We start from the raw sequence: 11,225 nt of genomic DNA on the forward strand, positions 1-11,225 counted from the left end.
GAGTATAAATTAATGACTTAGTAAGTTAATGATTCATAAGAAAGGAAAGGACCTTTAGAGACAAAGATTCCTCAAACATCAGAGACGTGTCTGATGGGTCTTCCTGTAATCCGTGGCTCCTTGGACAAGTCACTCAGTGACCTGAGGTCCCCCTCTGTCACCAATACACTGGTGTCACACAGAACAGGTTTGCCATGAGGATCAAATGAGATCACAAACGTCACAGTGCTTTGTAAACAGTAGAGTTTTATACAAATATAAAGTTATGCACCTTCAAAGCTCTCACTCCAATAAAGACACGCATTCAATTAAACAAAACATCTTCAAAAAATTTTTAACAATGTATAAATACAGTCACAAAATAACCCATTGATTAAAACAAAGTTTACAGTACCTACAACAGAATTCACAGACGCCTACAGTATTTTGCAGATTGTTACATATGTTGTTTTAAGAAATACCGTTAATACAAATGCATGATTTACAATATCCCCATTACAGCAAGACAAAAAAATAGATTCGCAAAATAAAACGTCTTTTAGGCATTTACAATGCCAAGTATCGAAATAATTATTCTCACTATTACATAAGAATAATACTCTTTTAGTGGAGAAAGACTTCATTAGGCCGAGGACCACTGAAAAGCTTCTGGGGGCTTCAAAGTAAAATCTGGCTATTCTCCCCCAAAAATAAATAGAACAGCAGCAATCCCTAGGAATCCCATGAAAATACACTATGAATGTTCCTGTTATGTTAACTGGGTCTTAAGTACAAGACTCATCAATAAACCAAATTTTAGAAACTAGTTAACATCAACAGCCCAAGTGTGGTTTTTACCTGCCTGTGAATGCCTAGGATAAGAAGTTTCACCATGAAAGTATATATTAAGTGTAAAATTAACCATTATTCCTAACGTATACATTAGCCAAAGTGCTCACTCTTACCATGGAAGCAAAAACTTCTAAAATAATCTACAGAAACAGTACGTAAACACAGAGAGTTTTGAGATCGACTAAGAACATCCTTCTGTGTTCTATGGACCGAGATGCAAAGGTCTCCATTTACATGGATGTGAACACAGACACTTTAACTTAACACACAGGGATCTCACAAGACTATGGACAGACATACCATAAACCAAATGCTGACAATGTTTCTAGCCATACCACACCTTCAAGGCCCAAGTGCTAGAAAGAAGACAATATGAAAACTACTTTTCCTTTTTCTTAAAGTAAATTTTTAAATGGAAAAACAAACCCCACACTCCTCTTTGCAATAGCTTCTGAGTTCTGAAGGTTCAGTCAAGACCCACCCTGGGCGGTTCCCCTTGAAAAAAGCACGCAGGCTTTCACTCTCCTGAGGAGGTCTGAGTGTCGCCGGTGGTCTGCAACAGAGAAACAATTCCTTAATGCCAAAAGTGATTTACAAAATAAAGAAAAGCTATTTTACATAAAACATCAGATTCAAAGCACTAGGAAAACATTTCGTATTTGTCAGCAGATGCAGTTACTACATGGCCCGATTATGTTAAAAATTACTGTCACGCTGGAAAAGTAAAGCAGTGAGTCCACCCGGATGTCCAGCAAGCAGTCTCACTGGAGCAGAGCATCACTGGCTGCCATATAAGTCTATTGACCCTGTCCATGTACGTCAAGCTCAAGGTTCAAAATCTGAAGGGAAAAACCTATTGAGCGCGCACTTGAAAACTACCGTAAGGTGGACTTCACCCAGCAAAAGTATACTAGGACTCTGCCAAAGCCCTCAAGATGAGTCATGGCCCTGCAAGAGTCCTTGCTTTCCTCACTTCTTAACTTTTCTACAAGAGAAACCATACAGGAAAGAGCAACGAATTTCAAGAGAGGAGAGCTGGGTTAAACCCTCACTTTGAATCACTTAGCCTCTCAGGGCCTAGGTCACAAAGGTAATCTCTGGACCAGCAACATCAGCACCACCTAGGAACCTGTAAACATGCAACTGGTGAGACCTGGCCTCAGGTTATCAAGTAAGTAAGAAACTTCGGGGGTAGGACCCTGAGATCTGTGTTCTAGCCCTCCAGGCTATCCTGATGCAGGGCCAAGGTTGAAAACATGTTAACTGTCCCGTGCATCATTACCTGCCCAAACTACTGCACAAATGCAAACGTGAGGCGTCACTCACACAAAGACCTAATCAATTTCCTAAAGATTTTACCAGCAACTATTTTTACCTGAGAATACTACTGATCCCACTGAAAACTCTAACTGAAACCTTCACATCCAGAAACTACAGTAATAAAATAATCTTTAATGATATGGTCTTATGTTTCTAACTTGCTCTTACTATAAACCCTAAAACCATATAAGATACATTCTTCAAGACTGCCACCAGAAGTAATGGAAAGCAACTGAACTTCAGCTAATTTTTCTAAAAAAAAACTTATTGTCAATGAACATTTTAGCCCTCTGGTTTTAAAATAACTTCAGGACACTGACATTTTTGGAATGTCCTAAAAGCTTCCAAAGACAAATTAAAATAACTTGACCATCATCATTTCATACTTAAATATATCCCTTTAAAAACTTCAAGTATTTCATAGAAATTAAACTCTAAAAGAGTTAGAAATCATCACTGCATTAGTCACTGACCACATCAAAATGATCCTCACATCCAGAGAACACTTACTTGTCTTAAAAACTGCCTCCCAAAGTACGTGGTGGCCATGCTGGTTAGGTTCTTCCTGCTGCCCACTTTGCACCTGATGTAGCCATACAGGTTGGCCCCTTGCAGCACCACGCCCATGATAACCACCGCCTGGGAGAGGGCAACAATCAACAGTTACAGGCCTGACGGTGACTGACCATTCTCTCTGCCATCAATGAGACATGGAGCCCAGCTCGCGAAAGAGGAGGAGGAAGCTTTGTGAAGGGTGGCAGAGACTCCTCCTGTCTCCCTTCCAGAACAGACTCATCCACCATGAGCTCTGCACTGTCCAACAAGCAGCCATCAACATGCGAGCTCTGTGTCAGACCCAGGGGTGCAGTGGCGGGGCCATTCTCTCCCTACTGTTTTCCATGGTTCTGTGAGTAGACATATAAAAGCAACTGAGATCCAGGAGTGCAAATATCAATTACTCCCTTGAGAATTCCAAAAGAATGGTCAAGAGAAAGATCAACAAGACCCTAATCCCACATGACTGATGTCCTTATAAGCAGAGGAGATTAGGACACTGACAAGAACAGAGGGAGGACCACGTAAAGACACAAGGAGAAGACGGCCAATAAGCCAGAGAGACAGAGACCTTCAGGATTGGGAGAAAACACAGTTCTGCCGTGTCAGCCCCTGGTCTGTGGTACTTTGTCAGGGCAGCCGGAGCAGACAGGTACAGCTGCACCAGGTACCTCAGCGTGTGAGCTCCAGCACTCTCACCTGGAGCTGCGAGCCTCGAGTGCAGTCTTACTGCCACAAGGCCACAAGGCCACCAGGCTGTGAGGAAGCCCCAACTAGCTGTGTGCAAAGTCCATGTGGGAGGCCATGGGACCTCATAGAGAGGGGCCATACCAGCCCCCAGCCACTGTCCGATCAAAAAAACAAAAGATCCCAAGCCAGGACTTCCCAGACAAGCCCCTTCCAACCTCCTGAACCAGAGAAATTGAGAGAGATGGTACAATGACTGTTGCAGTAGATGACCAGGACAGGTCACCACCAGCATTTTCAGGAAGGACCACTGTTAGTTCCAAACTAAGCTAAGCATGTCTGGAGTATGCAGACCACCCACACCTGACAAGGTCATGGGATCAATGTGGTAATCAATGCACTGTGATTACCAATGTGGTAATCACTTAGATGGGCTAAGTCAACACACTGCTGGGCACCTGGAGAACTGGTGAGACGGGTCTTTCAAAGGACTCTGTTTTCTGGTGCTCAGAGGAAAGCCGAGTTGAGAACCCAAACTTGGGAAATACAGGATGAAGCTGCCTGTTTGAGACGGGACCCTAATGTTATTGTTAAGACTGGTGGTCACCCATTGCGATTACCCACTGGCCACCTGGGTGGGTCACCGACACTCACCAACCACTTTACTCTGAAAGAGAAGAGGGCACTGAAGGCAAAGACCACCCACAGCACGGGACAGGCAACGAGTCCCAACCAGAAGATCCTTGATTCAGCCTCAGAGACGGTTTTACCCTCTTGAGGGGAGGCCTACAAAACAACACAGATTTAATAACCGAGGTTCTGTGCTATTTATTGGCAAAAAGTTAAAACATTTTTAGTGAAAAACTCCTTACCCTCAAATTTAAATAAATTAATACAGACAACCCAAGTCCCAACTTTGAACCCCTACTCCCTGCCCCATTCAAACAGTAGATGTACCATCGCTGTGATTTTTAGAACTGGTCTTAACATGCTTTGTTTTAAATCAAGAATGTTTCATTTTCAAGGCAGAGTGGACAGTCTGTCATCACCCAACACAGTAAGGGTGGCCTCTGATAGGCTTCTAGTCATGCCTTTTGCACTTCTAGTCATGCCTCTTGCACTTACACTGGTTATTCATAATCAACCCTTGAACAACACCTTCATGGTAAGGATTCAGTAAATCAAGGCTATGGTCATCCTGGAGACTCAAATGTCAAGTCAGGGTCCAGGGGTCAGGACCCTGACAATGACCACCACGTCTTAGCAATACCCAGGAATGTAAAAGGCTGTGTGCTGTTCCCCAGGTGGGTTTTATAACATAAAGGTCTAGGGCTCACTGAGCACAACACTGCTTTCTGAGAAGCACTAGTCAGGGCCCTTCCAAGCAGAAGGCGAGAGATTTAACCTGTGCTGTCTCCAAGAATGTTGTCCTCTGCTGCCCAAGCTGATTCTACTACAGGGAAGCAGACTAAAAACCCCAAACAGACCAGTGTCCCCCAGGGCTTCTGAAGGTAAAGCCTGAAGAGCAAACTGCTTCCATCAACTCAGATTTTATATGCAGTTGCAATCCTCTTTCTTCCTTGCCCACGAATGGAGGAGGACCATGAGGGAAAGAGGGAGCCATTGGAGGCAGTTACCCCTGGCACAGCCCACAGAGCCAAGCGGCTCAGAAGAGATCCTGCAGCAGCAGCAGCCCCTAGGGGCCAGCCAGGCACACGGCATACACTCGGAGCCCAAGCCCTCTCTCATGATTCTTTCCTGGACACACCATTTTCAGCCTGAGCCAGCCAGAGAAAACGGGGCGTTCAGAAGGCCATCTAGTTTAGTGCTGCCCCACAAGTGATCCGGGGTAGTTCTTTATGAGTTGATTACGTCTGCATAGGTAATTTATCCTTAAATATTCAAATATTATCTACGCAAAATGTATTAAATGACATGCAAGAAAACCAAAACACCAAAGGCTGTTTACCTTCCGGGACTCAAACACCCAATGGCTTTTTCCATCTTCATCAATATGATTCCACCAGCGCAGGCCAACCATTAATCTACCTGTGACATTCTGGTGAAGATTAATACATATACACACATTTTAAAAACAGCACCGACACATCTACTTTAACATCCTATTTTAGTGTAATATTTCACAAACAACAAATCATCAGCTTTCCATCCATAACACCCAATTAAGACCAGTACATATGAGGCCTGGGCAAAAGAGTAACTACAATGGCCATGGCAGGCCCAGCAGGACAGAGGTGATAGGGTCGGCACATCCACAAACATCACCCTTCTTTCCCCTCGTGAGCTCTCGTCCTTTCTCTGGTTCCCTGTTTCTAAACCCGACTCTTTAGCCACTGGGACCTACTTTTGGACTGAATACTGAGTCCCCTCAAATTCATATGCTGAAAGTCTAGCCCCACAGCATCGCCCAGTGATGGTGTCAGGAAAAAGCCTGAGGGAGGTGATGAGGGTGAGATAAGGTCAAGAGCGGGGAGCCTGTGCAGAAGGGATTAGTGTCCCCCTTAGAGGCAAGAGAGTTTCTATCCTCTCTCTTTCTGCTCTCAGCTGTTTAAGAGGTGAGAGGTCTAGAACCCAGAGGAGGGCCCTCGCCAGAAGCTGACCACGCTGGTACCCTGTACCTGGATTTCCAGCCTCCAGAATGTGGAAAATAAATCCTTGTTGTTTGCGAACCACCCAGTCTCTGGTATTGTGTAAGCAGTCCATTTAATGGTTTCCCCATTCCTGACTTATTTTCATATCTCAATTATTTGTGTATCTGTAAGTAATCCTGCCACACACAAAGAGTGACTTTCTTTAAGCCTTTTTTTTTTTTTTAAAGAGTTCATCAGAAAATATATATTCTGGCCATATTTCTTAAAACTCTAAACCCACAAGGTTCTAATTATTTAATTTTTAGAAATTACCAGGAAGAACTGACTAAAAGTCAAAAGGTAGTGTTCTATCTGGCTAGGCAGAAATAACATGAACAACAAAAAGAAACATTCGTCAAAACAAAACTATGACCTGGATACAGTAAACACTTTAGGACATAAAGCAACAAAAGGAATTCAAAGAAATTCAAGCCAAAGAAGACTGTACAAAAGAAGTACCTACAGGAACCAGACCTTTGTAATCTTTATTCTCTACATTTTGTGGCCTACAGAAACTGGCCACCACCAAGCCAACCACTTCTGATTATCTGTAAGAATCAAAAGATCTAAAATGACTGGGCTGGTGGGCATGAGTAGACCTGTAACACCTCATTGGTTTTTGAATCAGTAAACACATCTCTGAAATTGTAAAACTAGTTTTTGCATTTTTTTCCCCTGTATTCGAAATTTGAAAATTTCCAAATATACAAAAAAGTTTTACAGTGAATACGCATATGCCTAATCCTGGAGTCTACATCTCATATTGGACCACAGTGACTTCCTCACGCGCCCCTCTATCTATACAACTACCGCTCCACCACCCTGGCCTCTGGGTCCATTTCTTACTTTCTCAGTATCCCCTACGACATGGCTCCTCAGCCCCAGCACTATCTACGCTCGGGGCCAGATAGTTCTCTGACGTGGGGGGCTGTCCCGGCTATGCACCGTAAGATGTCCAGCAGCATCCCTGGCCTCCACCGTGATGCCAACAGCACACTCCCCCACCCCAAGCTGTGACAACCAAAAATGTCTTTGGACGGTGACACACAACAAATGCCCGCTGGGGTGGGGGGGATTGGCCCTGGCTAAGAAACACGGTCCTGGAGCTCCCATGGGAGCCTTCGCAATGGTGCGGACTCCTTCAGTTATCTGTGGTCAAGCTATCCTGGTGTCTTATCTAGAAATCACACATGGCACAGCCAGAGGTGACCCCTGAAGCAAAACCAATGGTGTGGACCAGAAGCAGTATGTGTGTGGTCTGTAGCAGCTGGTCGCATTTTTGTTTGTTTCACTCTAAAGCTGATGCAGGTTAACATAACACACAGACAGGTCAGTAGAGCGGTAACCTACTGTGACATAACTGGCACTTTTACACAGATGAGGCCTAAGGTAACAAAAAGATAAATTAACCCCAATCGAAAATGCTCAGTGTCTTTTTTTTTTTTTTTTTTTACTGTTTATACATCATTCAATCTCATCATATTAAATGATTTTTAAATAAAAACAATCAAACCTACCTTGACTGCCCAAAAGTCACATGACAACAACAAGATAATTGTCACCATACAGGCAATAAAGCTGCTGCTGAACAATTCACAGAGAAGATAGACTATAATTGCACTGACTCGAAAGAATAAATGGAAAAATGATGCCACTGGGTGTCTGAAAACCAAAACATAACAAAAGAAATGCAATTACATTTTACGACAGATACTGCAGATGTAGATGAAAATGTTTCAGCCACAGGACCATGCAGAGTCTTGTCAAAATAAAAGGTGACTTGAGGAAGAAGCAAACCGAGTAGCTCTCTTTTTTCCTAAGTCCCATTATTTGACTAGGCCCTGCTGTCACAGAAAATACACTATATAAACATGACTTTACACCTCACTGACTATAAACTTTCACAAGATACGTAACAAGAAACCTTACCAAGGCTGGAGAAATAAGGGACACTATGCTCTTAGGACCGACTCCCATTTTCACCTGTCTAAAAAGCACTCCCTCAGAATTCCCTTCAGGCATTAAGACAAAATACCCATCAGGCAGAGTTGGTGTTTCATTAACAGCATCACTGAGATATAACTACATGCCATACAATTCACCTGTTTAAAGGGTATAATTCAGTGATTTCTGGTATATTCAGAGAATTGTACAACTATCACACAATCAATTTTAGAACTTTTTCATGATACCCCCACCCCCTCTGCCTCCAAAAGAAATCCTATACCTGTGGGCAGTCATGCCCCCATTTACCCCAATCTCACCCCTCCTCCAGCCCTCAGTAACCACTAATGTACTTTCGGTCCCTATGGATTTGCCTGTTCTGGACATTCCGCATAAATGAAATCATATAAAATGTGGTCTTCTGCACTGGTATCTCTCACTTGGTGTAATGTTTTCAAGGTTCAGGTAGAGTTTGATTTCATTAAGTTTATTTCTTTACAGAGTACTAAGTTTGGAACTAAAATTTGGCTTGACGTTTTCATATTAACTGATACAAAAGATACAGTACTGAAATTTTCACAATAAACTCAAATGTAATGTATCTTTAGAAACTATCTAAAAAAATTGTGTGTCCTTGGTACAAGAGTCAGAATTAAAAGCACCAGTGTTCGAATAATTGGCTTTGCAGATTTGAAAACTCAAATATGAGTAAATCTGAGTAAAAGTACTGAGTAAAATTCCCTATGTCCATTATTCCCAGAGAAAACGTGAGATGTCATCTCATCTCAGACTGAAAAGCAAACTGGCAGTACACAATCTCCACCAGCACTGTCACAACCACTCTGCCCGGAAACCCAGTCCTGGCACCAGTCAACAGACGAAACAGCACCAGACGCTAACCCATCCCTTGCAACTTGTCCTCATACCTGATTCTGGATTTTTTCGGTCTGTTAGTTGTCTCCTCTTCCGCGTCAAACAGTGAAACATCTTCAGTGTCGTCATTACTGTCCTGATAGGAAAAGCAAACATTCATGAGGCAAAACGAAATTCCGTCCTCCACTAGTCAACACTGAAGACAACGGAAAGACACGGTCACAGCCACCTAGAACTCACAGCCCAGGGCTCACCCTGGCTTTGTTATCACTCTGTGAAAACACCGTTCGTCTTGTAATTTATCCTGTCTCCGCGCCCCCGCCCCCCCCCCCGCGCAGGCCAATTCACCCGCCCATTCAGGGCAGGTAGCATTCCGCGTTGTTCGCAGCTCTTTCCCAGGGCCTAGGACGGTGGCCTCGACCACAGTAACCCCTCAACACGAAAACACCACCTACGATAATCTGAGTAAAAGTGTAATTTTTCCAAAAACAGGAAGATATAAACGTAAGGGCTGTAATTCGCCCTGAGGGCAGATGTGGTCACGGGAGTGGACCAAGCGTCCATCACCTCCAACGCTGCTTCGACGGCATAAACTTCACTGCTAGGCCCGGGAGGGCAACTCCTCTAATCGCATGTCCAGGGCGGCGGCCCCCTCCCCTCGCCCGTCCACATTCGGCGTCTTCGCTACTGCCCCCTTCAAACCCGGCAGGCCGGGCCCCTCCAGGCCCTCACCCGGCAGGCCCAGCCGCCGCCACCCTCTCCCGGTGCCCACAGCCCCTTACCTGCTGCAACATGACGGCTAGGCGCCAGCGCCACTTCCGGGAGCCACGTCAGCGCCGCAGCCTCGGGGAGGGACCGACCAGACGCGGAAAGCACTCCACCAGCCAAGAGGAGCCGAAGTAACAGCGGAAACCCGGCCCCACTTCCGCATCCGGGCTCTCGGGGAGGAGCGAGTGGGGTGAGGCGAGCGTGAGGACTGGGCGACTCGGGGTGGGGCGGGGCCGACTCAGGGTGGGGCGGGGCCGACTCGGGGTGGGGCGGGACTAGCGAGTGGGCGGGGACTCGCGGACTGGTCCCACGCAGGAGCTGAAATTAACCGTGCAGCATAACGGGGAGAAAGTGAAGAGGAACTAAAAAGCCTCTTGATGAAGGTGAAAGAGGAGAGTGAAAAAGTTGGCTTAAAACTCAACATTCAGAAAACGAAGATCATGGCACCTGGGCCCATCACTTCATGGGAAATAGATGGGAAAACAATGGAAACAGTGTCAGACTTTATTTTGGGGGGCTCCAAAATCACTGCAGATGGTGACTGCAGCCATGAAATTAAAAGACACTTACTCCTTGGAAGGAAAGTTACGACCAACCTAGATAGCATATTGAAAAGCAGAGACATTACTTTGCCAACAAAGGTCCGTCTAGTCAAGGCTATGGTTTTTCCAGTAGTCATGTATGGATGTAAGAGTTGGACTGTGAAGAAAGCTGAGCGCCAAAGAATTGATGCTTTTGAACTGTGGTGTTGGAGAAGACTCTTGAGAGTCCCTTGGACTGCAAGGAGATCCAACCAGTCCATTCTAAAGGAGATCAGCCCTGGGATTTCTTTGGCAGGAATGATGCTAAAGCTGAAACTCCAGTACTTTGGCCACCTCATGCAAAGAGTTGACTCATTGGAAAAGACTCTGATGCTGGGAGGGATTGGGGGCAGGAGGAGAAGGGGACAACAGAGGATGGGATGGCTGGATGGCATCACTGACTCGATGGACGTGAGTCTGAGTGAACTCCAGGAGTTGGTGATGGACAGGGAGGCCTGGCGTGCTGTGATTCATGGGGTCACAAAGAGTCGGACACAACTGAGAGACTGAACTGAACTGAACTGAACTGATAACGGGGAAAGCTTCATGGTTTATCATGTGGAGATGTTGCTTGTACTTACAGGGTGTCCTTCCCATCAGTGTGGATGGCCTCAGGGCAGGTTTGGGGGCGGGGTGTTCCATAGTTTTCGTTTGAGTGTTCTACAATGATGTGTAATCCTGTACAGCATTGCTTTTGTACTTTAAATGGTGGAAACAATTGAAAAAATAAATCTGCACTTACCAATTATCTAACTGACCCCTGTGTTCCTTCCCTTCCTGGAGAAGGTGATGAAAGGGTGTCCCTACAGGGTGGGTACCTACTCAATAGGACATGTTATTCTAATTATGGTTTTAAGTTTAGCAGCTAAGGATGTGCTCTTGCCCCTTGAAGGAGCTGAGTTCAGGGACTTGGGGTCTTCTCTGAAACTGGGATTGTAACAGTGTTCTATCTGCTAGGCAGGCCTATGTGAAACTGCTCTTGGAAGACTCATGGAATAATGAGTAGAAGCACGTT

The 11,225-nt window shown here is 45.0% G+C and overlaps 1 protein-coding gene across 4 annotated transcripts; it reads right to left on the reverse strand.

Annotated features, from left to right (window-relative positions):
* Window positions 1-226: 226 nt before the first annotated feature.
* TVP23C (trans-golgi network vesicle protein 23 homolog C) lies at window positions 227-9,798 on the reverse strand. Of its 4 annotated transcripts, none has more exons than XM_019981786.2 (7): window positions 9,644-9,797; window positions 8,915-8,997; window positions 7,562-7,706; window positions 5,363-5,452; window positions 4,048-4,179; window positions 2,662-2,790; window positions 227-1,384 (listed from the first exon to the last, which is right to left on the reverse strand). In XM_019981786.2, the coding sequence occupies exons 1-7, from the start codon at window positions 9,653-9,655 to the stop codon at window positions 1,349-1,351; spliced, it is 627 nt and encodes a 208-aa protein (XP_019837345.2). In that variant the 5' UTR covers window positions 9,656-9,797; the 3' UTR covers window positions 227-1,348. The 4 variants fall into 4 exon arrangements, with proteins under 4 accessions (XP_019837345.2, XP_070630451.1, XP_019837346.1 ...); XM_070774350.1 differs by lacking the exon at window positions 9,644-9,797 and adding an exon at window positions 9,429-9,584; XM_019981787.2 differs by lacking the exon at window positions 2,662-2,790 and having other exon boundaries at window positions 9,644-9,798.
* Window positions 9,799-11,225: the final 1,427 nt, after the last annotated feature.

Source organism: Bos indicus, chromosome 19 (genome assembly GCF_029378745.1).
Source record: "Bos indicus isolate NIAB-ARS_2022 breed Sahiwal x Tharparkar chromosome 19, NIAB-ARS_B.indTharparkar_mat_pri_1.0, whole genome shotgun sequence".
NCBI classification, from domain to species: domain Eukaryota; kingdom Metazoa; phylum Chordata; class Mammalia; order Artiodactyla; family Bovidae; genus Bos; species Bos indicus.

What these genes read in the sequence shown, in the direction of transcription:
- TVP23C (XM_019981786.2), bottom strand. An exon ending in GGGTGTTTGAGTCCCGGAAG is followed by an intron (nt 4,180 to 5,362) that starts GTAAACAGCCTT and finishes GTTGTTTTGTAG; the next exon opens with GCCTCCCCTCAAGAGGGTAA. An exon ending in CTTTCAGAGTAAAGTGGTTG is followed by an intron (nt 2,791 to 4,047) that starts GTGAGTGTCGGT and finishes GCCCTCTCCCAG; the next exon opens with GCGGTGGTTATCATGGGCGT.